This window comes from Podarcis erhardii (genome assembly GCF_964252035.2).
Source record: "Podarcis erhardii genome assembly, chromosome: 9".
NCBI classification, from domain to species: domain Eukaryota; kingdom Metazoa; phylum Chordata; class Lepidosauria; order Squamata; family Lacertidae; genus Podarcis; species Podarcis erhardii.
This window is the reverse complement of record NC_138512.1, coordinates 18,740,855-18,766,187: the sequence shown is the minus strand read 5'-3', so window position 1 is coordinate 18,766,187 and position 25,333 is coordinate 18,740,855. Positions and strand designations below refer to the sequence as shown.

The 25,333-nt window shown below is 43.3% G+C and overlaps 1 protein-coding gene and 1 long non-coding RNA gene across 5 annotated transcripts in view; one reads left to right on the top strand and one right to left on the bottom strand.

Moving 5' to 3' along the window:
* Positions 1-25,333, bottom strand: part of TBC1D1 (TBC1 domain family member 1) — an 82,177-nt gene that overhangs the window by 18,829 nt on the left and 38,015 nt on the right. For 2 of the 4 annotated variants that reach the window (XM_081875642.1, XM_081875645.1), the window contains exons 6-14: positions 25,199-25,290; positions 24,240-24,350; positions 22,832-22,960; positions 22,336-22,422; positions 16,060-16,334; positions 13,260-13,421; positions 11,856-11,975; positions 10,141-10,280; positions 976-1,161 (exon numbers count right to left, since the gene is read on the bottom strand). In XM_081875642.1, coding sequence (XP_081731768.1) covers positions 976-1,161; positions 10,141-10,280; positions 11,856-11,975; positions 13,260-13,421; positions 16,060-16,334; positions 22,336-22,422; positions 22,832-22,960; positions 24,240-24,350; positions 25,199-25,290 — 1,302 coding nt within the window. The remainder of the gene's footprint in view (positions 1-975; positions 1,162-10,140; positions 10,281-11,855; positions 11,976-13,259; positions 13,422-16,059; positions 16,335-22,335; positions 22,423-22,831; positions 22,961-24,239; positions 24,351-25,198; positions 25,291-25,333) is intronic. The other 2 variants (XM_081875643.1, XM_081875644.1) reach the window with 2 other exon arrangements.
* Positions 1,123-13,359, top strand: LOC309349696. The gene is made up of 3 exons (XR_014160097.1): positions 1,123-1,254; positions 11,899-12,015; positions 13,273-13,359. It is a non-coding gene; the product is annotated as an uncharacterized lncRNA (long non-coding RNA).

Genomic DNA, 25,333 nt, shown 5'->3' with positions numbered 1-25,333 from the left:
TTATGCATCATAAAAAACAGCACTTTCATTTATTATAGGAGTGAGACAATCTATAGGAGAGTGCAGCCTTAGTCCTCCACTGCAACTTCAGTTTACATTTTGAAGAATACTTCTTTTCCAGTTTGGTTTTGCCAGTTCCTTTCAATATTGCACAGTATAGTGGCATGCTGAAAACCATATGCGAACAAAGAATAAAGGGTTTTTCCTCGCCTCCGATTTCAGGATCATGACAAAATAAATTTGCTTAATAGCACCTTACCTGGGCCATGCAGTAAAGGAGAGGGGGGGGGGAGAATGCAACTAAAAGCAGCAGACAGATCATAGCTGTGAGTAGCCACAGAAGTTGTGAAAGGGCTTGTATGGAGGAGAGGGTCAAGGGGGAATTCTGTCTTCTATTTTTGCCTCTTTCATGGATTACTGAGGATACGAGGCAGAAATAAATGTTTCAGGGTTGTTTTTGTTGTTTTTCAAGTGTCCCTACTGCACTTAAAATATTTGTAGGATGACATTCAATTTCCACCAGTACTAGTTTAAAGCCAGTACCTCTCACACAGATTAAAGTGCGAGCTCAAGTCTTGAGAGATTTTGACTCAGAATGACTTAGCAGGACACTAACAGAGGTTGAGTACTTTAAGCATCTAGAAGGTGGATCCAAATATACCAAAGCCACAGGTCAAAAGAGTCAGAAAATGAGCACCTTATCAGCACTTCCAGGAACTAGGCTAAGAGTAGCCACTGATAAAACAAGCAAAGAGACTATTAAGATAAAGTAAACAAACTATGGGTAAAGTACAGCAAAAGAAGGAAAGCAAACATGACAGGATATTGGGAAGAAAGGAATCTGAATAAACACAAGGCAAATGTTATCAACAATACTTCCAGAACACTTATTTATTGTCATGGTAAAAAGTCCAATGGTGTAAGGTTCCCCTGCTCCTGCCATTCCTCAAGTTTTTGATCCAGTAATTTACTTACCTTGCAACTTTTGATTTTCCTTTTCCATCCTAAGTAGTAGTATCTGCTGCAGAATTGTTTTTTGCCACAGTTCCCGAAGCTCTCTGGGTGTCCTCTTCCTCTCTTCTTTTACTGCCCTAAAGGGGCCATCTTCACAAACTGCTTGCAATGGTGATCTGGGTGGAAGTTCGCCCAACTCAGAGTATTCTTAATATGGTGACAAAGCAAGAAAGAAGCATTCAGAAGCCTTTTATTGGTATCTAAAAGTTTTTAGTTTGGATTTCTAGATCAACACCTCAGGTAAGCATCAGTTACAATATATTGATAATAAAGGTTTGTGATGCTGTGGAGAAAATTTCCCAGTCTGTGCAAGAAGGTAGGGGTGGAAATGAATAGCTAATCTCAAAAGAGCTGGAGATCCTGGAAGCAGATTAAAGTGGCTTGCATGCCATCGCTATGCAATGCATGTCACTTTACTCTTAGCAATTGTAACATCTGGTGAAATTTACCAAAAACACAAAACCAAAGAAGCTCCCAGAAGTAGTTTGTGATATGGCAGGAAGTCAACAGTTCTAATTTTTAAAAGTCAAAAATTCTACTGGAGATCCTGAATACCTTGGGCACAACTCTCTTAACTCTCAATGGAAAGATGCACAACTACATGCAGATTTTACTTCTCTCATATATATATAATATTATATATATTATATAATTTATATATATTATAATATATATATATATATATATTTGCTTTCGTAGATTTTCACGGGTACAGGAATGCAGGTTTTGGTGTCCTCGGGTGTCTTCCCGTGTAAAAGTTGGGGTGTCTAGGCGACGTTTCGACGAGGTCTCACTCGTCATCTTCAGGCTGGTGCTTTCGGCTTCTTGTTACTGGAACAGAGCAGGATCTCAGTGTTTGAGTTCCTATAAATACTGTAGAGGGGGTGTGGTGTATAGCCTCCAATGTTCTGGGCAGAGAGGAAGTTCCCAGGCTAGTGTGCCTTTTCTTCTTTTGTTCCTTAATTACTTGAGAGATATCTTGAGTGATTTCTTGAGTGATATCCTGAGTACCACTTAGGTGGGTCATTAGGTGTGGATTAGTTGTTAAAGTCTTTGTGTCTTGACCTCTTGAACTTTGTGAAGAGTTTTCCTGAGAAGATGGCTGTACTGTACTTAGTTGTGCTCTGGCTTGGCTTCGTGTATAGGGGCGAGCTGTGGTTTTGTGGCTTGTGTCAGCCAGATCTGTGTAGGGATTGCAGGGGGGTGCAGCATCCGGAGGTGCCACCATGGATTGGCTACTGGATGGTGTCTGTAATTCATCTGTGGAGAGGGTCTGGGTTTGGGTCTGGTGTGGTTGATTGGTGTTGGCGTTCTGTGTGCCTCTGGATCTGGTGTCAGTTTTTGTGGGGAGGGCTAATTTCCAGATGTCTGGCAAGCGGGATGTGTCGTCACGCTTGTTCATGTTGTGAGGGTGTTTCTCTATCTCGATGGCTTCCATGATTATTCTCTTGTGGTGATGTTCCGTGTTAAAGAGCAATTTGGAATCTGCAAAATTAATTTCGTGTCCTGTTTCTTTCATGTGTTGGAAAAGAGAGGAAGTTTTTTCTTCTTTTTTGACGGCATTCTTGTGTTCTGCGATACGTGCATTTATTCGTCTGTTTGTTTGTCCAATGTACGTGGCTGGGCAGACTTTGCAGGGTATTTCATAGATCCCTTGGTTTTCCAACTGGATTTTATCCTTGGGGTTTCTGAGGATATTGGCTATTTTTTGGTTGGTGCAAAAGGCTGTTTTGATATTGTGTTTATGGAGGATTTTGCTAATTTTATCTGTAGTGCCCTTGATATAAGGAAGGAGGGCCATGCCATTGTTTTCTTCTGTGTCTTGGTTTTTGGGGGGTGTTTCCTTTTGGATTAGCTTCGTAATCCTGTTTTGCTGGTATCCATTGGCAATTAACACGTTTGAGAGATTCTGTAACTCAGTTGTCAAGTGGTCTTTGTCAGCCAGGCGTTTGGTTCTGGAGATGAGAGTCTTGGCTACGGAGTTTATTTGTGCAGGGTGGTGGTGTGATTGTGCATGTAAGTAGCGGTTGGTGTGTGTTTTTTTCCGGTAGATAGTGTGTCCTAGGGAGCCATCAGGTTTTTTGTAGATTAGGACGTCAAGGAAGGGAAGTTGGTTGTTGGCTTCTATTTCCATAGTGAATTGTATTTTGGGGTGTAAGTTGTTGAGATGTGTGAGGAAGCTATCCAGTTTTTCCTTCCCGTGTGGCCAAATTACAAAGGTGTCGTCAACATATCTGAGCCAAAGTTTGGGTTTGTGTTCTGACTTGTCTAAAGCATTGGTTTCAAAGTGTTCCATGTATAGGTTTGCGATGACCGGTGAGAGGGGTGATCCCATAGGTGCTCCTTCTATCTGTTTGTATCTTTGTCCATTGTGGATGAAGTACGTGTTGGTTAGGCAGTGGTTGGTCAGGTCCAAGATGTATTCGGGGGGATTGTATTTGTTTTGAATAGCTGTCAAGGCTTCATTAATGGGCACTTGTGTGAAGAGAGATACAACATCGAAGCTTACAAGTAGGTCATTAGGATGTAGGTTTTGCTTCTTTATTGTTTCTATGAACTGGAAGGAGTTTGGTACGTGTGAAGAGATGGATTCTGCATAGGGCTGAAGTTGCTTGGCGAGAAATTTAGCGAGATTTTGTAGAGGTGAGCCTATGGAGTTACAGAGTTACAGAATCTCTCAAACGTGTTAATTGCCAATGGATACCAGCAAAACAGGATTACGAAGCTAATCCAAAAGGAAACACCCCCCAAAAACCAAGACACAGAAGAAAACAATGGCATGGCCCTCCTTCCTTATATCAAGGGCACTACAGATAAAATTAGCAAAATCCTCCATAAACACAATATCAAAACAGCCTTTTGCACCAACCAAAAAATAGCCAATATCCTCAGAAACCCCAAGGATAAAATCCAGTTGGAAAACCAAGGGATCTATGAAATACCCTGCAAAGTCTGCCCAGCCACGTACATTGGACAAACAAACAGACGAATAAATGCACGTATCGCAGAACACAAGAATGCCGTCAAAAAAGAAGAAAAAACTTCCTCTCTTTTCCAACACATGAAAGAAACAGGACACGAAATTAATTTTGCAGATTCCAAATTGCTCTTTAACACGGAACATCACCACAAGAGAATAATCATGGAAGCCATCGAGATAGAGAAACACCCTCACAACATGAACAAGCGTGACGACACATCCCGCTTGCCAGACATCTGGAAATTAGCCCTCCCCACAAAAACTGACACCAGATCCAGAGGCACACAGAACGCCAACACCAATCAACCACACCAGACCCAAACCCAGACCCTCTCCACAGATGAATTACAGACACCATCCAGTAGCCAATCCATGGTGGCACCTCCGGATGCTGCACCCCCCTGCAATCCCTACACAGATCTGGCTGACACAAGCCACAAAACCACAGCTCGCCCCTATACACGAAGCCAAGCCAGAGCACAACTAAGTACAGTACAGCCATCTTCTCATGAAAACTCTTCACAAAGTTCAAGAGGTCAAGACACAAAGACTTTAGCAACTAATCCACACCTAATGACCCACCTAAGTGGTACTCAGGATATCACTCAAGAAATCACTCAAGATATCTCTCAAGTAATTAAGGAACAAAAGAAGAAAAGGCACACTAGCCTGGGAACTTCCTCTCTGCCCAGAACATTGGAGGCTATACACCACACCCCCTCTACAGTATTTATAGGAACTCAAACACTGAGATCCTGCTCTGTTCCAGTAACAAGAAGCCGAAAGCACCAGCCTGAAGATGACGAGTGAGACCTCGTCGAAACGTCGCCTAGACACCCCAACTTTTACACGGGAAGACACCCGAGGACACCAAAACCTGCATTCCTGTACCCGTGAAAATCTACGAAAGCAAATATCTTACCTCTACGGGGAGGAAACCTTCCAGCTGACAAGAACCTACGAGAAACTAGAAGTCCGAAGAGCCACCATCTTATGTGATCTCTTGTTCCTACGCAACTGCCGAGACAACAACTTAATTCCCACATGCTTCCAACTTAAATTCCATTCTAAAACCCCAGCCACCGAAAGGATCCTGAAACGAACTGAACTATCCCTAATCAGAAACGAACTACACAAGAAAAGATACCTACTAGACCAAACCAACAAAGATCTACTCACTCTTCACCTCAAACTCTGTAACAAAATCCACCCTGCACTCTGGGACAAATGCAAACAACTAGCCGTCTGGAGAGCTGAAACGGAGACCTCACATAAGACAGACACACACACCAACAAACTCCACAAACTAGAGAAACGCCAGAAGCCCAGCCACCCTCCACAGCAACCCATGAAACAAACAGTACATAACATATCAGACAGGATCCTCACCACAACTGAAACCAAAGTACTCTCCAAAGGTTTCAACTTTGCAGTCGCCCCGAGACGCATCCCCACGGAAAACATCATATGCGGAGTCGAAGCTAGCCTAACCAAAATCAACCCAGATGAAGCCAATAAAATCAGACTTGAAGTCACCAACATCCTCTGCTCCAGCAAACCACCCAGAAGCAATTTACACAAAGAAGAACAGAAAGCACTCACCAACCTGAGGAAAGACAACAACATAATCATTCTCCCAGCAGACAAAGGTAATGCCACAGTGGTGATGAACACATCGGACTACCAAGCAAAACTATCAAATCTACTCCAAGATCCTGCCTACAAACCTATAAAAACAGATCCCACCACCTACCTGGAAAAAACCACCAAATCCAAAATAAAAGCCTCTCCTATCAGTGAAGAAATCCAGCTAAGAATCATCCCCAGAGAAAAATCATCCAGATGCCCCAAACTCTACGGCCTCCCCAAGATACACAAAGAAGGAACACCACTCAGACCAATAGTCAGCTCCATAGGCTCACCTCTACAAAATCTCGCTAAATTTCTCGCCAAGCAACTTCAGCCCTATGCAGAATCCATCTCTTCACACGTACCAAACTCCTTCCAGTTCATAGAAACAATAAAGAAGCAAAACCTACATCCTAATGACCTACTTGTAAGCTTCGATGTTGTATCTCTCTTCACACAAGTGCCCATTAATGAAGCCTTGACAGCTATTCAAAACAAATACAATCCCCCCGAATACATCTTGGACCTGACCAACCACTGCCTAACCAACACGTACTTCATCCACAATGGACAAAGATACAAACAGATAGAAGGAGCACCTATGGGATCACCCCTCTCACCGGTCATCGCAAACCTATACATGGAACACTTTGAAACCAATGCTTTAGACAAGTCAGAACACAAACCCAAACTTTGGCTCAGATATGTTGACGACACCTTTGTAATTTGGCCACACGGGAAGGAAAAACTGGATAGCTTCCTCACACATCTCAACAACTTACACCCCAAAATACAATTCACTATGGAAATAGAAGCCAACAACCAACTTCCCTTCCTTGACGTCCTAATCTACAAAAAACCTGATGGCTCCCTAGGACACACTATCTACCGGAAAAAAACACACACCAACCGCTACTTACATGCACAATCACACCACCACCCTGCACAAATAAACTCCGTAGCCAAGACTCTCATCTCCAGAACCAAACGCCTGGCTGACAAAGACCACTTGACAACTGAGTTACAGAATCTCTCAAACGTGTTAATTGCCAATGGATACCAGCAAAACAGGATTACGAAGCTAATCCAAAAGGAAACACCCCCCAAAAACCAAGACACAGAAGAAAACAATGGCATGGCCCTCCTTCCTTATATCAAGGGCACTACAGATAAAATTAGCAAAATCCTCCATAAACACAATATCAAAACAGCCTTTTGCACCAACCAAAAAATAGCCAATATCCTCAGAAACCCCAAGGATAAAATCCAGTTGGAAAACCAAGGGATCTATGAAATACCCTGCAAAGTCTGCCCAGCCACGTACATTGGACAAACAAACAGACGAATAAATGCACGTATCGCAGAACACAAGAATGCCGTCAAAAAAGAAGAAAAAACTTCCTCTCTTTTCCAACACATGAAAGAAACAGGACACGAAATTAATTTTGCAGATTCCAAATTGCTCTTTAACACGGAACATCACCACAAGAGAATAATCATGGAAGCCATCGAGATAGAGAAACACCCTCACAACATGAACAAGCGTGACGACACATCCCGCTTGCCAGACATCTGGAAATTAGCCCTCCCCACAAAAACTGACACCAGATCCAGAGGCACACAGAACGCCAACACCAATCAACCACACCAGACCCAAACCCAGACCCTCTCCACAGATGAATTACAGACACCATCCAGTAGCCAATCCATGGTGGCACCTCCGGATGCTGCACCCCCCTGCAATCCCTACACAGATCTGGCTGACACAAGCCACAAAACCACAGCTCGCCCCTATACACGAAGCCAAGCCAGAGCACAACTAAGTACAGTACAGCCATCTTCTCAGGAAAACTCTTCACAAAGTTCAAGAGGTCAAGACACAAAGACTTTAGCAACTAATCCACACCTAATGACCCACCTAAGTGGTACTCAGGATATCACTCAAGAAATCACTCAAGATATCTCTCAAGTAATTAAGGAACAAAAGAAGAAAAGGCACACTAGCCTGGGAACTTCCTCTCTGCCCAGAACATTGGAGGCTATACACCACACCCCCTCTACAGTATTTATAGGAACTCAAACACTGAGATCCTGCTCTGTTCCAGTAACAAGAAGCCGAAAGCACCAGCCTGAAGATGACGAGTGAGACCTCGTCGAAACGTCGCCTAGACACCCCAACTTTTACACGGGAAGACACCCGAGGACACCAAAACCTGCATATATATATATATATATATATATATATATATATATGAATTAGTCTCTGCCAGGAAATAAACATTTAAAATTGGATACATATTGTACTAATACCACAGTACTTTTAGGGTGCCAGTAATCAAAACAGAATAATTCAAGAATTGATTCTTATACTGGAAGACTCATTCCAGTGAAGTCAATGGGACTGTACATGAATGTCCATATGAGCAGAATGCTTAAAATGAAAGACTGGAATCAGGGGGAGATCTCAGCTGAGGATTTAAATCTGCCACAAACACATTGTGCTGGCACTGGAAAAGTGATTATTTCTCAGCTTTAGTTTCCAAATGGTAAAAGGGCAATAATAACATTGTGAGAGCAAAAAAATGAAGCAAAGGACAAAGTAAGCAAACTGAATCAGTGTGCTGTTGTGCTAATACATCTTAGCGTTTGTAAATAACTTTAGAAAAACCTGCATATTTAATCAGGTCTGTGAGCTGACAGAAATTCTGCATATCTGCAATATGTGTAAACTATGAACATTTTCAGATAATTTATTTTGCTTCCAATGGAAGAACAATGGAGGTAATTAGAGCCCCGCCCCTCCTCAGAAATTGCAAATTGTACCACTCTGTCTTTTGCTTAAGATATTTAACCACACATGGGTGCCCATTTTTGCAGCTGTTATAGAAATAGCAACTCATTTTTCAAAAATAAGAACAGTTTCTAAGGATGTTGAATTTTATTATCTAGCAACCACTTCTGAGCTCTTCTTACACATAGTCCTGCATTTGGCTAAACAGTGCCTACAAAATCTGGATCGTATACAGGGCTTATCAAACTCAACTGGACTTTATTCTCAGTACAGTAGTTCCTTTAAGAAAGCACATAACATGAACACAGTGGTCTCAATCAAAGTGCTGCACATGGTGTACGGCCCACCCCCACCCCTTCAAAAGCCACTTCAAAGGACAGAAGGTATATCCTGTAAGACACAAGCAGCTTCTGCTGGACGGAAAAAACAGCCACCACCCATTCTGTTTGCATGTGTGGGCCTCTATGGATCATAGCCAGCATTACTAGCAAATTCCAGAGCTTTGATCATTTGTGCTCCTTACTTTCAATGCAAGAATCTAAATCCTCCCAAAGCATAGACTGAAAAGCAAAGCACTACTAGAAACAACAGTCATTCCATTCTTAAAAGTTAAAGAAGATCTTAATTCATTGCAGGGGTGCCATCTCACCCTCGGGTTTGTGGGTGCCTGCTGCTGCAATGCAGACGTGTGACGTCGCATGCACACACACATGTGCAGGCATGTGCATGTGATGTTGCACATCAAGGTTGTGGAGGCTAGTGGCGGCAGCAGCAGCAGCAGCAGCTCCTCTTCCTCCTCTCCAGAGTCAGCGAGGCACCTTTTTCCATGGGGAGGGGCTCGGACTTGGCAGCAGAGAGACTCTATCTCCATGTCTTAAACAAACACCCCCCACCCCCTTGGAAAAGGGTGTCTCACTTGCTGGCTGTGGAAGGTGGAGCTGAACTGCTTCTCTCCCGCTTGCCGGCTTTTCTCATTGACTTTCTGGGTGCCTGGCTGCCACAATTGTTGTGGGTGACCAAGCACCCACAGCCCCCTAGAGCTGGCTGCTATGATTCCTTAAGAACCAAACTCATGAGGTGTTTGACCTTTAAAAGCACAAGGGACTCAAACTGAGCAGCTCTAATCTTCTCGAATCACAAGCAGAAGAAACAGTGCCACCCAGTGTACATGTTGAAAACAGCAAGCACAATTTAGCAGGGCGACCACCACCATTTCCCCTCCTCAAGTTGTGTAGTTTTAATGCCTGCTGCCAACATAATTACAAATCAGATTAATAGCAGGAAGTGGTGCTAGAGGATGTAGCTCAGGCATAGGCAAACTTGGCCCTCCAGATGCTTTGAGACTACAATTCCCATCATCCCTGACCACTGGCCCTGTTAGCTAGGGATGATGGGAGTTGTAGTCCCAAAAAAACATTTGGAGGGCCGAGTTTGCCTATGCCTATTGTAGCTGGTAATGCCAGGATATTAATGGGACATCTGCTGCTGACATAAAAATGTTTGCATCAAATACAACAAATTAAATGGAGAACACTGCCTTCTCAGGCTGCCTTTTAAATCCTTCTGAGTTTAAAGAACTTTAAGAAGAATCCTGCTGGATCAGTAGATTCACTAATTATGAATATGTTCTTTGGAAATTCATGACAAAAATCCACACAAAAAGATTAGATCTTTTATCTGTAGCATAACTTAGGCAGGTTTTTTTTTATCTAAGGAAGACCATTACCATCGTGCCAACTAGGAGAATCGCATCCTTTCTGTGGGGTTGCCACTCTTAAGAATATCTGTTGTCTCCATGAATGCCGGCGGGTCCTCACAGGGCTTTCGTGGATAGAAGCCACTTCACTTGACTTGGGCTTGTAGTCACTAAAATTAGAAGGATTGTCAGAACCAGATTTGTCTATCGTTCCTGTAAAAACTGTAAAATGAAACTATAACTGCAATATGTTTTGCAGTCAAGCAGAATGAACAAATCTTCCTAAGTATTTGCAGCAACAAAGAAAATATACCCGTTCTTCATGTAACACGCAGGCCACTTTAGAGAAATGCTGGGCCCACGTTAAACTACTATTTAATTTTAGTTGCTAGCGCTACCCCTTTCACCCAAAATACCTCTGACAAAAACAGCCTATGGAGAGTCTTGTGCTCTTGAACATCCTTTTATAAAAATGAAGCAGTGGAAGTGAGAGGTAATATAAACCTCCAAGAAAGGCCTATGGTTTTTTTTTTTACCTTCCCCACACATATTTTTATCGTACCCTTACTTTTTTGGAGAAAAAGCTACAGCATAACATTCCCCCACACTTTTTGATTATGCGGCAGCATCCCTATAAGGTGACATCCTAAGTCATCAAATTCTAAATCACTTTCCGAGGTTCTGCAAATCCGGCCACAAGTAGAAGATTCTTCCACATAGTCAGTATTACTGCAACTTTCTTGCAATGGCCTCACTTATGCTGGTGACCCTTAGCCACTGGCACCCTGCCGCTTACAATTTTCTTCTCAGGTAAACTGTTGTCGTCTTTCCACCTGCAATTCTTTATTTTCTGTTCGTCATTTTGAGTCAAACTACTATGAGATGCATTAATCATGCTTTTAGAAAGCTGTACTTAACACTACTGGTTTTCCTTGGAAGAAAAAGCTGCTATTTCTCTCCAAAAGAAATGTGAAGAGCTTTGTCATGGATTCACAGTAAGCAAGATGGGGCAGATAGGAAACTGGTGAGAGACTCCCCTCCAGATTGGGGAAATGGCTCCAAATCAGGGCCTGCGGCTGCATTTCCTCCAAAATAAAAGCGGCAGCATTAATGAAATGTATACTTTGGCCCTTTGAGTTTCTGAACGAACAGTAGGTAGGGAGGGCTCGTGTGGAATGTGAGAAACTACAACTTTGACCCATTCTGCTCACAAACAGCAGTCACTGAAAATCTACTGAATAAGGATGGCACCTTACCGTATTTTTTGCTCTATAAGACTCACTTTTTCCCTCCTAAAAAGTAAGGGGAAATGTGTGTGCGTCTTATGGAGCAAATGCAGGCTGTGCAGCTATCCCAGAAGCCAGAACAGCAAGAGAGATAGCTGCTTTCGCTGCGCAGCAATCCCTCTTGCTGTTCTGGCTTCTGAGATTCAGAATATTTTTTTCCTTATTTTCCTCCTCCTAAAACAAGGTGCATCTTATGGTCTGGGTGTGTCTTATAGAGCGAAAAATACGGCACTTTATAAGAATCACTGCCATCACATAACTTTAGAAAAACCATGGTCTTCACATTATCTATATTATTTATAAATATGAATAAGACACACTGAAGTGAAATGGCTTTTTAATTAAATTACCACACCAACCATTTATGAACAATTATAACTTTTAACAATTCCCATTGCAGGCTGAGACAATGTTTCTTAAACAATCACAGATTTTTCAGCTGCAGGAAGAGAACCCTACCTTTTTGTGTTCCTAAAGTCAGAGGTGTTATTTTCATCTACAGGAGCCAGAAATTTTAAGAAGTTTGGCACAGAAGAGGAAGAGTGAAGCTTTTTCCGTAGAGCAGAACGGTAGGAGGTGCTGAGAGCAGTTGAAAGGGGGAAGTTCAGAAGGAGGAAGTGTAAGTATACCAGGTGAAATTGAGAACAAAAACACAAAACAGAAAAAAACCTGATCAGTATTAAACCAGAAAAATAATAATATTTGTAGGTGTTAAAACAAATAACAAACCAGAAAAATAATACTTGTAGGTGTTAAAACAAATAACAAGAAATCAAAGGCTAACATTGAAAGTCATTTTAAGTCTCTTTAGGGCTTTAATCCAAATCAGCAATGAATAGGAAACCTCACTTCTCGGACTTTTGAATCAGTGGAAGGAGAAATCACCTTGGCTTTCACCTCCCCCTCAGAAATGAGTGGGGCAGCAGTGGTTTCTTCTGGGTTGGTCTCATGAAATGGAAGGGAAATGCGGCAGGAAAATCACCAACTATGATGGTTTGTGTAGGGCTGCCATGTGACCCTTACATGAAATTTATTTGAATTAAGAAGATTTCGGCTGGATCCATGTAATTTTTTCCTAGCACCAAATGTGCAGCAAACAAATGCATTTTAACTTTCTTCCTCTCCTGGCTTCTTGATGAAATAGTCGTGAGAGAGTCGTCAGGTGGACATTTAAGGTCAATCTATTCTCACTGCTTTTCTCAAGCTTTGCAATAGCATAAGGTAAAAGTAAAGGGACCCCTGTCAGTTAAGTCCATTCACGAACGACTCTGGGGTTGCGGCGCTCATCTCGCTTTACAGGCCGAGGGAGCTGGCATTTGTCTGCTTCCGCAGACAGTTTTTCCGGGTCACGTGGCCAGCATGACTAAGCCACTTCTGGCGAAGCCAGAGCAGCGCATGGAAACGCCGTTCACCTTCCTGCCAGAGCGGTACCTATTTATCTACTTGCACTGTGTGCTTTTGAACTGCTAGGTTGGCAGGAGCTGGGACCGAGCAATGGGAGCTCACCCCGTTGCGGGGTCCTGAACCACCGACCTTCCGATCGGCAAGTTTAAAATTTAAACCAGAGTGCCTAGTAAACAATAATCTGAGTGTGGGATAATGACACTAACAGGGAAGCTTCATAAGATGCTCCTCAGAGAAAGGGAAATGTCCACTCCTGTTCTTCAGACTACATAGCCCACCAAAGGTTGTGAGAACTTATTTTTACTTCCACATAATTAAGGAAAAACCTCAAATGAAGCATGAAAAGTACATCTATATAGGTGAAAGCATGAAACCACTGGGGTTTCTGGTGGTTTTTATATTTTAAAATGTTCTTTAAAATGCGGATCATAAACAAACTCCCCACATCTCTTCTCTCACCTCTTTGGCACAGCATGCCCACTTTGTTCTCCACTTGAATTATGCCTAAAATGTTTAAAGAAATTGGGCGAAGAGGCTGAGGGATTAAGACGAGCTGGCGGAGGAGGAGGAGGAGGAGGAGGAGGAGGAGTCGCTGATGACTGATCGGAAGAACTTTTAGAGCTGCAGCCAGGTGTGTTCATATTTTACAAGGAGGGTTCCAGCAGGGAAGATTAAACAAAAGGCAAGACAGAAAGAAACGTGACAAATCAAAGAAAACATTGAATATTTACAGATAAATTGTAAACAGATAAGAACATTGGCAGGATTACTGTAATAACCTGCAGTTTTATAAGAGTATATATTTAAAGTAGACGAATAAATTAGCAAATTAAGTTAATTTGGATTTGCAGAAGATATTAAAAATAAATTTAAGGAACTGCAGAAAGAGGGGGAAGGAAATCAAGTTTTGAAATGTTAAAGTGATTGTAAATTAGTGAAATGTATACATCTGAAAAGCATAAATAAAATTTTTAAAAAGACAAAAAGAAAAGAGCAAAGAGCTGAATAAAAAAAAAGATGCACTGCATCAGTGCCTTTGTATCAACCATGTTAAATAACAGCATGGGCACCAGGGACAATGGGAGTGCTCTTCCATTGATTCTGCCTCCTCCATGGTGCCTGGCCTAACCAAAAAGATCTTCTGATGTCCCCAGTAGGAAGGCAGACATATGACAATCAAATAGGCAGCAAACACAAAATAGAGCTTTACTTCTTGGAATGGTGCTCTTCTAGCCCTAAACAAGCCAAGATTACCTGGCTCATTTTCTCAACGTTTATGTGAGCAACAGGATCACAGCTTCCAAGACCGTGGGAAGGCTTTGCAGTCCAGAAAGGATGATTGCTGGTTTCTTCTACATATATTTCCCAGCCTGCATCAGGCCTTGAGTTGTCAACAAGGTTTTATTGCCAAGGCTTTGACGTACGGATTCTGAACAATTTCCATGCCCATTAGCAACCACACCCAACAGATAATGCAGGGTCAGGGCTGTTGATGCAATATGTATAGTGGAGGGATGCCTAAACATTTTGAAACATGTTAATGCTCTTTTGGGGATGCATTTCTGGTGTCATTCTAAGGAGCTACTGTGGGAAGAAGTTCCCTTGAAGCATTGCGTAATTGCAACACAAACACAGAATCAAGTTCCTAGCAAGCTCAGTTATCTAGATAACCTTGTATGAAATAATAATAACAAATCTGAATTTAAGATAATCACTATTCTGGATAGCAGGAAACATTAAAACATGGGTAGGCAAACTAAGGCCCAGGGGCCGGATCCGGCCCACTGCCTTCTAAATCCGGCCCGTGGACAGTCTGGGAATCAGTGTGTTTTTACATGAATAGAATGTGAGCTTTTATTTAAAATGCATATCTGGGTTATTTGTGGGGCCTAGGAATTCATTCATTTCCCCCCCAAAAATATAGTCCGGCCCCCCACAAGGTCTAAGGGACAGTGGACCGGCCCCCTGCTGAAAAAGTTTGCTGAACCCTGCATTAAAGTGATGCACACCTTCTTTGGGTTTTGCATAACCAAAGTTCAAAGCAAATAACATTTGACTATATGTACTTGAAGCAATGGAAGTATATATCGCCTCTATTTAAAATTAAACTTAGCAAGGCTTTTTAAAAAACCAACAACTAACCCCTATTTTCTCCCTTACTCCCCAAAACTTTACCAGCTCTGTAACATGCAAGCAAAAGCAATACAGCAGTGCCCTATGTCACAAAAGTTGAGATCAAAGATGAACTGTGAAATAAAACATTCTAAATAAATTCAGCTTTTACTGAGCAAGCAGCAGCAGGTTGAAAATAGCGTTGTGGCAAAATGATACTGATGCAAGTCCATAGCTGTAATGCTAAAGCCCTCTAGATATAACAAGCAACAAGGTTCAAAGAAAGGACAAGGAAACCAACCAAAGCCACAGAACCTCTTTCTTTCACTCTTCCTCCTCTTTCTGCCACTTCTGGTATGTGTGAGGAAGAAAAAGGTGATTTGGCACAAATCCCAATTTGTAATAGTCTAGATATGCCTGGCAAACCAGTGTAAACCAGCATTTTTAGCAAAGCCACACAGTTAACATGTGCAAATATTTAGAAAACATATGAAGTATACTGACACAAGAATATGAGGAGTGTTGATCAGCAAATATAAAAGCATTTCATGCAATCAACTGGGCAAAATAGGACAGGGCCCCAATCTCTATCAGCAAATAGAGGAATGTATCCCTTCTCCTGCCCAATTTACAAGTATTTGTAGTCACTAGATATTTAACCTTCATTTCTGTAGGTACTATCCAAACTTCCCATACTGTTCTTGGAAAGGAAATGGCACACATTTTCTTTGGTTGCATGTACTTCCCTAACAGACGATAACAGGAAAATACCTGCAAGTAAAACAGTCCATGAATGGATTCTAGTGTCTGAATCATGGACCTTGATACAAATATTCCTCAAAGTCTAAGAGCTAATTCATATTTCCCAATGAGTAGGAGCACTAATGTGACAGACAGGATGTCAAAGGTTTCAAATGATGAGTTACCCAAAGACTCTTTGACGTTTCATTTATAAAGCATCCTGCTACGGAAAAACACTTTGTCACATTATCTGAGAATTTTAACATTTATGTCCAGAAATGTGCTATGGTTGGATATATGAGACAGACTTATCCAGAGATCTCGTTTTCTCTAAAAATGGACATACCTTAAAACATTTAGCCCAAATTTCTCCCCCAACAGCATCCTGTTTTAAACTTAGCCTTACTTTTGTTGGTTTGGAGTCTCTGTGCTCACCGAATGATACCTCATAAGTTTCCTTTGGGGAACAGTCGGAGATGCTTCAGTGGGTTCTGAGGCTTCCTGGCTTTCAGTTGGCACATGGGTCAGAGTATTAGCTCGTCTTCTAAATCCCTGGTAAGCTGATTTTGCAGACTGTTCAGTAGACAGGCTTTCTAGCTCACTTGAGATATCACCTACAGATCCATTTGCCTTGAGGGGGCTCTCTGGGGGAAGGTCTTCTTTCTCAAACAGAGATGTTTCCTGTCAAAATAAAATATATGCACATACAATTAGGCATGCCATAGAAGTGATTACTGTTATTTTTTTCAGGCTGCTCTGCACGTATCATATATGCTTTATGGCTGCACTTCTGCAATTTCATTTCTCCATTGTCTGCATGTATAGTTCCAATGAGATTTCATTCCTGTTTGGGAAGCCCAGAAGGGTTTACCAAGAATATGTTGTTATTCATAGCATATGCTACAGATCATAAGCTTATCCGAAGCATGAATTGAACCATGAACAAAATACTCATGCTGCAGAAGGCAAGTCTGGCCTGGAATGGGAGATGTACAGGAAGTTAAAAAGAAGGGGCTTCCGATTCTGCTCAGCCTCAATGGAGGCAGCCTCCATGACAGCGGAAGATCATTGGCAAAGGAAAAACAAGAATGACTGAAGGTAATTATCCTTTCAAATTCCCCCCAGGGACAGGGGGAAACGGGCTTCACTCACAGTTCGTCTCGGTACCTGGCTCTCGCTCCAGCATGAAATGCGGGGGGGGGGGGGGTAGAGGCGCTGAGTGCAAAAGCACTTTGCCTGTCGGAAACCCTCCAACGCCACCATTAAGAAGCAGAGGTTCTCCTGTTAATGAGGGCTTAATTGGACTAAAGTACAGGCACATGCTAGAAGAGATGAGATCACAAACTGCGGAACAAACCAACTGCAAGGACTTTAAGGTTTGAACTTAAGATAAGACTCCATTCAGTGCAAAAGATGGTGGGGGAGGGGAGTCTACAGTTTCTTTATTTAAAGCTTTCTTCTCTACATTTATGATTCAGCAACCCTCCTCTGAATGTTAGTTCAAAATATATTTGTACAAGCGAGGATAGAAGAAATTGGATTATAAAAATTAGAAAAAGAACATCAAATGGAACTGTGTGTGTAAAAAAAGGGAAAAGGGAGGGAAACTATTTTGCAAAAGGTTTACTCTTCCCCATCCTTTATTATTTATGAAGTGAACTGAATAATGCTAAGAGGACTTAGAATTTGATTTAATTGGAAGTTTAATTGCTCATATATCTTCGGTTGGAAGGAAGGATGAAAGGCGTCTGTGAACTGCCAAGGAACTGATAAGGGTTCTTTATTGAGTCATCTGCAGTCCGAGAGACTGCTCTTCTTCCCAGGATGAGAGGGAAAATGGTGACAACAGGTAATTTACTGGGACAGAGTGACTTTTGCAGCTGTTGTTAAAATTGCAAAACAATAAAGCACGGGATGGAGTGATGGAGAAATTTCTTGAACAACAATGGGATATCAGCTCCACCCAAGGCATGATGGATAACAGCAACAACCGGGGGAAAGAAGGACATAACATCTTACAAGGACAGGAAGAAACACCACGGACAGAAATGGCACACACAGGAAGAACAAGGATATAGTTTGAGTTCCTTACTTCTAGTTTTACAAATCATTTAATGTGTCAACACAAATAGAAGTTATTAATATTGCAGTTGTTATATAAGGGATTATTATTATGACCACAATGTAATTGAAATTAGTAAGATTTTGGAATGCAGAAATAAAGAAAATCATCAAACCATCGAATCTAGCATGTGTGGGCCACTTTATCTAAATTATATAATTCGGTATTTGAGCGATTGGTATTATTACTTGTATTATAAATTGGTATTGTTATAATGAGGCTATTATTGGATTGCAATTGAAAACTAATAAAAAATTATTATTAAAAAAGGAAGTCAAAATGAAGGGAACTGCAGGCCCTAGGTTTTTATATAACTGTCAATTAAGTGTCTGAGATGACTAAGAATCCTATCCAGATGATCAAGTAGGTATGTTTTTGTAAACTTTTAGGTCACTGATGTGCTAAAAATTATACAGGTGTGACTTACAGAAATATGAGCAGCCAAGAGAGCTATAGAGCAGCAAACTATCCCCCCCACTAGCCTGTTTACGATAATAATAATAATAATAATAATAAATTTTATTTATATCCCGCCCTCCCCAGCCGAAGCCGGGCTCAGGGCGGCTAACAACACTAAAACAGTACAACATTATAAAACATTATAAAAATGGATTAAAATGAATTAAAATCAAAATTGCTGGCAACCATAAACTAAAGTTTTGTAAAGATTGCCAGAGGAGGGAGTCAGGCTGCGCCCTGACCAAAGGCCAGGTGGAACAGCTCTGTCTTGCAGGCCCTGCGGAAAGATGTCAAGTCCTGCAGGGCCCTTGTCTCTTGTGAGAGAGCGTTCCACCAGGTTGGAGCCGCAGCCGAAAAAGCCCTGGCTCTAGTTGAGGCCAGCCTAACCTCTCTGTGGCTTGGGACCTTCAAGATGTTTTTATTTGAAGATCGTAAGTTCCTCTGTGGGGCATACCAGGAGAGGCGGTCCCGTAGGTACGAGGGCCCTAGGCCGTATAGGGCTTTGAAGGTTAAAACCAGCACCTTAAACCTGATCCTGTACTCCACCGGGAGCCAGTGCAGCTGGTATAGCACCGGATGAATGTGATCTCTAAGCGAAGACCCCGTAAGGAGTCTCGCTGCAGCATTTTGCACCCGCTGGAGTTTCTGGGTCAGTCTCAAGGGCAGCCCCACGTAGAGCGAGTTACAATAATCCAGTCTGGAGGTGACCGTCGCGTGGATCACAGTGGCTAGGTCGGGGCGTGAGAGGTAAGGAGCCAACTGCTTAGCTTGGCGGAGATGAAAGAATGCCGCCTTTGTTATAGCTGCAATCTGCGCCTCCATAGAGAGGGAGGTATCGAAGATTACACCCAAACTCTTAACGGACGGTGCTGGCACTAATTGCACCCCCGCAAGAGATGGGAGTTGCCCCCTCAGCCCCCTGTCGTCCCGTCCCAGCCAGAGGACCTCTGTCTTCGAAGGATTTAACTTCAGCCGGCTCCCACGTAACCATCCAGCCACAGCCTCCAAGCATCTGATCAGTGTGTCTGGGGCAGAGTCCGGGTGGCCGTCCATCAACAGATAGAGTTGGGTGTCATCAGCATACTGATGGCAGCCCAGCCCAAAACTCCGGACAAGCTGGGCGAGGGGGCGCATAAAGATGTTAAAAAGCATTGGGGAGAGTATTGCACCCTGGGGCACGCCACACACCAAGGAGTGGCGGGATGACAATTCCCCCCCAAGCGCCACCCTCTGTCCCCGACCGGAGAGAAACGAGCGCAGCCATTGAAGGACTGTGCCCTGGATCCCCACGTCGGCAAGGCGGTGGTCCAGGAGTTCGTGATCGACCATGTCGAAGGCTGCTGACAGGTCTAGAAGAATCAGCAGCCCCGACCCGCCTCGATCCAGCTGCCTGCGGAGGTCATCTGTTAGGGCGACCAGAGCCGTCTCAGTCCCATGACCAGCGCGGAAGCCGGACTGGAATGGATCCAGAGCCGATGTTTCATCCAGAAACCTACCAAGCTGTTCAGCAACCGCTCTCTCAATCACCTTACCCAGGAATGGAAGATTCGAAACTGGGCGGTAATTGGATAGATCTAAGGGATCTAATGATGTTTTCTTTAAGAGCGGGCGCACCACTGCCTCCTTCAGTTCCCCTGGGAATGTCCCGGTGCCAAGGGACAGATTGATGATATCCCCCAGGGGGGCCCGCACCTCGTCTGGACACGCTCTAATCAGCCAGGACGGGCACGGGTCGAGAGGACATGTGGTGGGCTTTCCAGCTCGGAGGAGTCTGTCCACATCGGCTGGGGATATCCGGTCAAAGTGGTCCAATACTGGACCCGAGGACAGTCGAGGGGCCTCCAGTTCCTTTATTGTATCCAAATTGGCAGGGAGGTCATGGCGGAGCAACAAGACCTTCTCCGCAAAAAAGCTCGCAAATGCCTCACAGCTGTGTGTCAAATTGTTATTTAAATTTGGCTGTCCTTCGAGGGACGTTAAAGACCGAATTATACTAAATAATTGCGCCGGGCGAGAGCTAGCGGATGCAATGGAGGCCGAGAAGTAAGACTTCTTAGCGGCCTTCACTGCCATCTCATAGGTTTTCATAAAAACCCTATAAGATGTTCTTGAGGCTCCGTCACGGGCACCCCGCCATACTCGCTCTAGCCGTCTGAGGTCCCGCTTCATTTTCCGGAGCTCCTCGGTAAACCAGGGAGCCCGGTTTCTGCGGGGTCGCAGAGGGCGCTTAGGTGCGATCTCATTGATGGCTGCCAGGAGCTGGGTATTCCAGGCCTCAACAAGCTCAGTCAATGAGTCGCCAGGGGGAGAAAGGTCCCGCAAGGCTTGACGGAATCTATCAGGGTCCATCAGCCTTTGCGGGCGAGCCCAAATTGGCTCGCCACCCAAGCAGGGTGGGGGTGGAACGTCAATCCTGGCTTTCAGGGCATAGTGATCAGACCATGGCACCTTCATCGAAGGAAACATGATCACATCTATACCGATGCCAAAGATCAGATCCAGCGTGTGGCCTGCTTGATGTGTGGGGCCCGAAACAAACTGGGAGAGCCCTAGTGTCGCCATGGAAGACACCAGGTCCAGAGCCTGCGAGGAGGGAGTGGCATCAGCATGGATGTTGAAGTCCCCCAATACCAATAGGTTAGGGAACTCCAAGGCCCAGCCGGCCACCGCCTCCAGCAGGCCTGACAGGGTGGCTGCTGGTGCGCTGGGTGGCCGGTACACCAGCCAGACAGCCAAGCTCACCTCGGAGCCCCACACTAGGCCAACACATTCAATGCCGGGGATCGATGGCGATGGTAGAGCCCTGAAAGGACAATCTTCCCGGATTAATAACGCCACCCCTCCCCCCCGGCCCACAGTCCGCGACTGGTGGAGGACGGAGAAACCCGGGGGCGCCATCTCTCGTAAGGTAACAGTTACCCCTTCGCGCACCCAGGTCTCCGTCACACAAGCCAGGTCGACCCCCTGCGAGGTAAAGAAATCTCGCAGGGTGGCGGTTTTGTTGCCTATAGACCTGGCATTGCACAACACCAGTGACGGAGGTGAGTAATCCTTGCTCACCCTACCCTCGTCTCTCGGGATGGGGCGCAGATTGGAAGGGGTACGAGCATATCCGTATCTCGATCCCCTTCGCCTATGACATCTGCCCCCACCGCCATACCTCCCTTGCCCCTCCACAGTAGGAATCCCAAGCCTCAGGCTCACCTCCATTTACAGAATATAAAAGCAAACAAACAAAAACAATTATACGAAAATAAAGCCGATCCCCACCCCACTCCACAACCACACCACCCCACCCCAACCCAAAATAGACCAAAACAAAATAAAAATACATGGATAAAAATCACCGCTTATGGTGGTACAACAAAGCAAAACAAAACAAAAAACCCACACAGTTTAAAACATATAAAAACACTTCAAACAACTGCTGCCGCAGCACCAATGTCCCCAAAGGTGCGGCAGTGATGAGCGTAGGCCCCGCCCCAAGGCCTGATGGAGAGTGGGCCTGCAGGGGGAAGCCCTCCCCACACGCACGGCGAAGCGGCAGCAGTGGTGTTCCAAGGCCTCCTTGAAGCCTTATATGCTGAGGTGGAGTCTGGGGCCCGTCCCCAAGCCCAAGATGGAGAATGGGCTAGCAGGGGGAAGCCCTCCCCACACGCACGGCAAAGCGGCAGCAGTGGTGTTCCAAGGCCTCCTTGAAGCCTTATATGCTGAGATGGAGTCTGGGGCCCGCCCCCAGGCCCAAGGTGGAGAATGGGCTTGCAGGGGGAGCGGTCCTCCCCAAGACTCACCGGCAAAGCGGCAGCAGCAGTGTCCCGGGCCTACTTGGAGTCTTTTGTGCTGAGGTGGAGTCTGGGGCCCGTCCCCAAGCCCAAGATGGAGAATGGGCTAGCAGGGGGAAGCCCTCCCCACACGCACGGCAAAGCGGCAGCAGTGCAAACAAACAGATAACAAATATAATTGTTCATTCTTTTCAAAATAAAATTCAACACTGTTTAATAATATAACTGTGTACCCCCAACGGGCCATCTGCCTTTTAGTAAATAATATTAAAGATTGTAAATATATATTGTTACTTTTTATGTTTTGACATTCACTTACTTTACTTGTTGTGCTTTGTGTGCTAGATAAGGAGCTGTCCAAATCAATACTTCCAGAACTTTCCAGTTGACTTTTGGCTTTATTCCCCTACCAAGAAAATCCTCATATTATATAGGCACACATATATAAAGAAATCTGAAAATTCATACGATTCCTTGCAATAACCCCCCCAAAGTTCTCACTGTGCTGAGATCATTATTAAATTTAATTTCCTGAGTGGACTAAGAATAGCCTTGCTCTGCATAAGAAACAACAGCCTCCTTCCAAAAGGTCACTCACACTGATATTTGCAAGCAACTTGGAAACTAGCAAAAGCATGACCGCCAAGTACTAATTTAATAAGTGAACCTTTTGCGTAGTCATCAATGTTTTCCTTCCTTTCTATTTTAAGAAATCACCAATCAAATTCCTGGATATCTGCACTATGTTAAAAAATTCTTTCAGTTAACATATACAATGCCATCAGACATAAGATAAAAAAATTAAAGAATCTTACCCGAGATAAAATACTGTCTAATGACTCCGTCAGTGACCTTTTAGCCTTGCTCTTCAACATATCCAGTCTGAACCGGGGCGTGCTGCTTGGCATCTCATTTCCCATGGCCTCTACTGATGACTGTGACGTCTAGAAAGTTAAAATAACAAACATTTGTTTAAAAAGAAAAAATAGGGACAAATAGAACAAGTTTCCATAGAAGACACCCTTCCATGTTTTCTAGAAGTGTCACACAATTTGTATGACGCCCGTTCTGAACTTAGAACTAACTTGGAACAAAAAAGTTCTAAAAGGCTAAATATTTGTTACACAGATCAGATTTTTCCCCTTACACAAGGAAAGGAATGCTTTCCCCTCTGTTCAAATCATCTCCCACCCCCACCCCAAAATATGTCCTAGACATAGCAATTTGGATTGCATTTATTTCTTGTGTATAAGTTTCTGGGCAGTCAGAACTGAGAGCCAGGTGGTTGAGGCATCCTTCATGGGGAAAGAAAGTAGTATTTCCAAAGAAATGTAAAGACTGTATCCAATTACTGGAGAAGATGGTTACCAGAGAAAGTACTCAGGGTCAAATATGAATAGATGCTTGAATAAAATAACGGCAAAGGTTCAAGTGGGCTTGCACTTATGTTGTAGTTGTTATGTACTGAAGTTCTCACCCTGGGCCAGCAGGGGGATACTGTAGATAGTTATGCAAATAAGGGATCAAAAGTGATGTTCAGTGATTGGATCGTTTTAGAAAATTGTTACAGTTACGTTATACTGGAGCTCTATATAAGCAGGCTGACTGAACCCTTCAGTTCAGTTCTGTTCTGGCCTCTGAATAAACAAGAGCTGTTTGAAGAATCGCTGTGTGGTCTGATATGTTCACCCACAACTTAACAGTAGTCTACTGTTCAATTCAGTGCACAGCTACTGCCACAGGAGAGCATTCTGCTTAAACTAATGTTGCTTTCTCTCCTCCTTTGCAATGGCACCTATTCACCACTCAGAGCAATGTCAAAATAGACACTTTACTGGTCAACTTCTTGCTGGTTGAGTTAGCCTGCACATGGTAGTTATCTAAGTACAAGGATTTAAATTTATTAAATTTCATTTTTAATTCATGATCCATTTATACACCAATTTGAGATACACACACACACACACACACACACACATCTCAAAGCAGTTGACATACACAATAAGTTCTAAAAAACACATCAAATAATTCACACAACAAAATACATGTGAGTTATACAGGACACCATTTAAATATGTGATCCTCCCAGGAGGGCTGTGCCATATGTTTTCAGAAAATACAGATCAGGTCTCATGTGCAGACCTTTATAGAAAAGGCATTTTCATTTTATGCACCAATAGATATTTTCCAGCAATAAAGGGGGGGGGGTTTACAATTGCCTACCTGCTTGGCTTCACTAAGGTGGATATGATCCTTTTGCTTTTCCTCATACATAACTCTCAGGACAGAGATTATTAACTCATTCTCCTTCTGTTCATTTCTTGGCCTTATTTTCTGCAATAGGAAAAAGGGAACATCTATATTAGCCATCCAGATTTTGCCCTATTACTTAATTTTTGGCAGGACATTGTATGGTTAAATTTCTGCTTGTACCCTAAAATACCAGTAGATGGCAACAGCATCACAAACTAAACAAATTTAGCTAGCAAAAAAACAAACTCCAAAAACAAAACCCAAGCTGAGAAAAACGGATTACACTGCCTCGTAAATAAGTAAATAGGCGATTCACAGTGAAGATACAAGCGGGATAAGGCAAAAATAAATAAATTGCCCCATTGACAGATTTAGATAGAAGATTTCTAGGTAGAAGAATAATTATTTTAGAAATTTACTTACAGCCTTTTAATTTATATAACTGCTAAACTGAGATTTCAAGATATGACTACAACAAGAGAGGACAGCTTGCCATGTAACATGGAAGTGGGGGTGACCCTACTGTTTTGAGAAAAGCAAGCCCTGTTGGGCTTCTACATGGTTTCACACTTCTTTGGACAAGAGCAGATATGAGGACCACAGAAGTGTGTGAAGTCAGTTACTGTGATCAGTTGCTTCTGTCATTAATTGCCAAAGAATGCCGGAAGCAGCAATCCCAGCTCCCAATACTAATCTAATTGTCTCCATAAGAAATCTCTCTCTCTCTCTCTCTCTCTCTCTCTCTCTCTCTCTCTCTCTCTCTCTTACAATTTTCAGCATTTTAAAAATAATTTCCAGTATTTTTCACTTGTGAGCCAAGGGTCTGTTGTTGTTTCTTTTGATCCACCATAATAAATATCTGAGTACTTTAAAGGACATATTTTCTGTTCCACCCTACCCCCTCCACAAGAAACAGGCAAGACGGTTACCTGAACTTCTTCAAAGACTGAGGCCTGCTCCTGGTTGTTCAGCGTTGTTAGATGCTTTTGGATTTCTAGTTTAGTTTTAGAAGGATGTAAACCTAACAAGCAACAGGCAAACAAATATAGGGCAAACAAAATGAT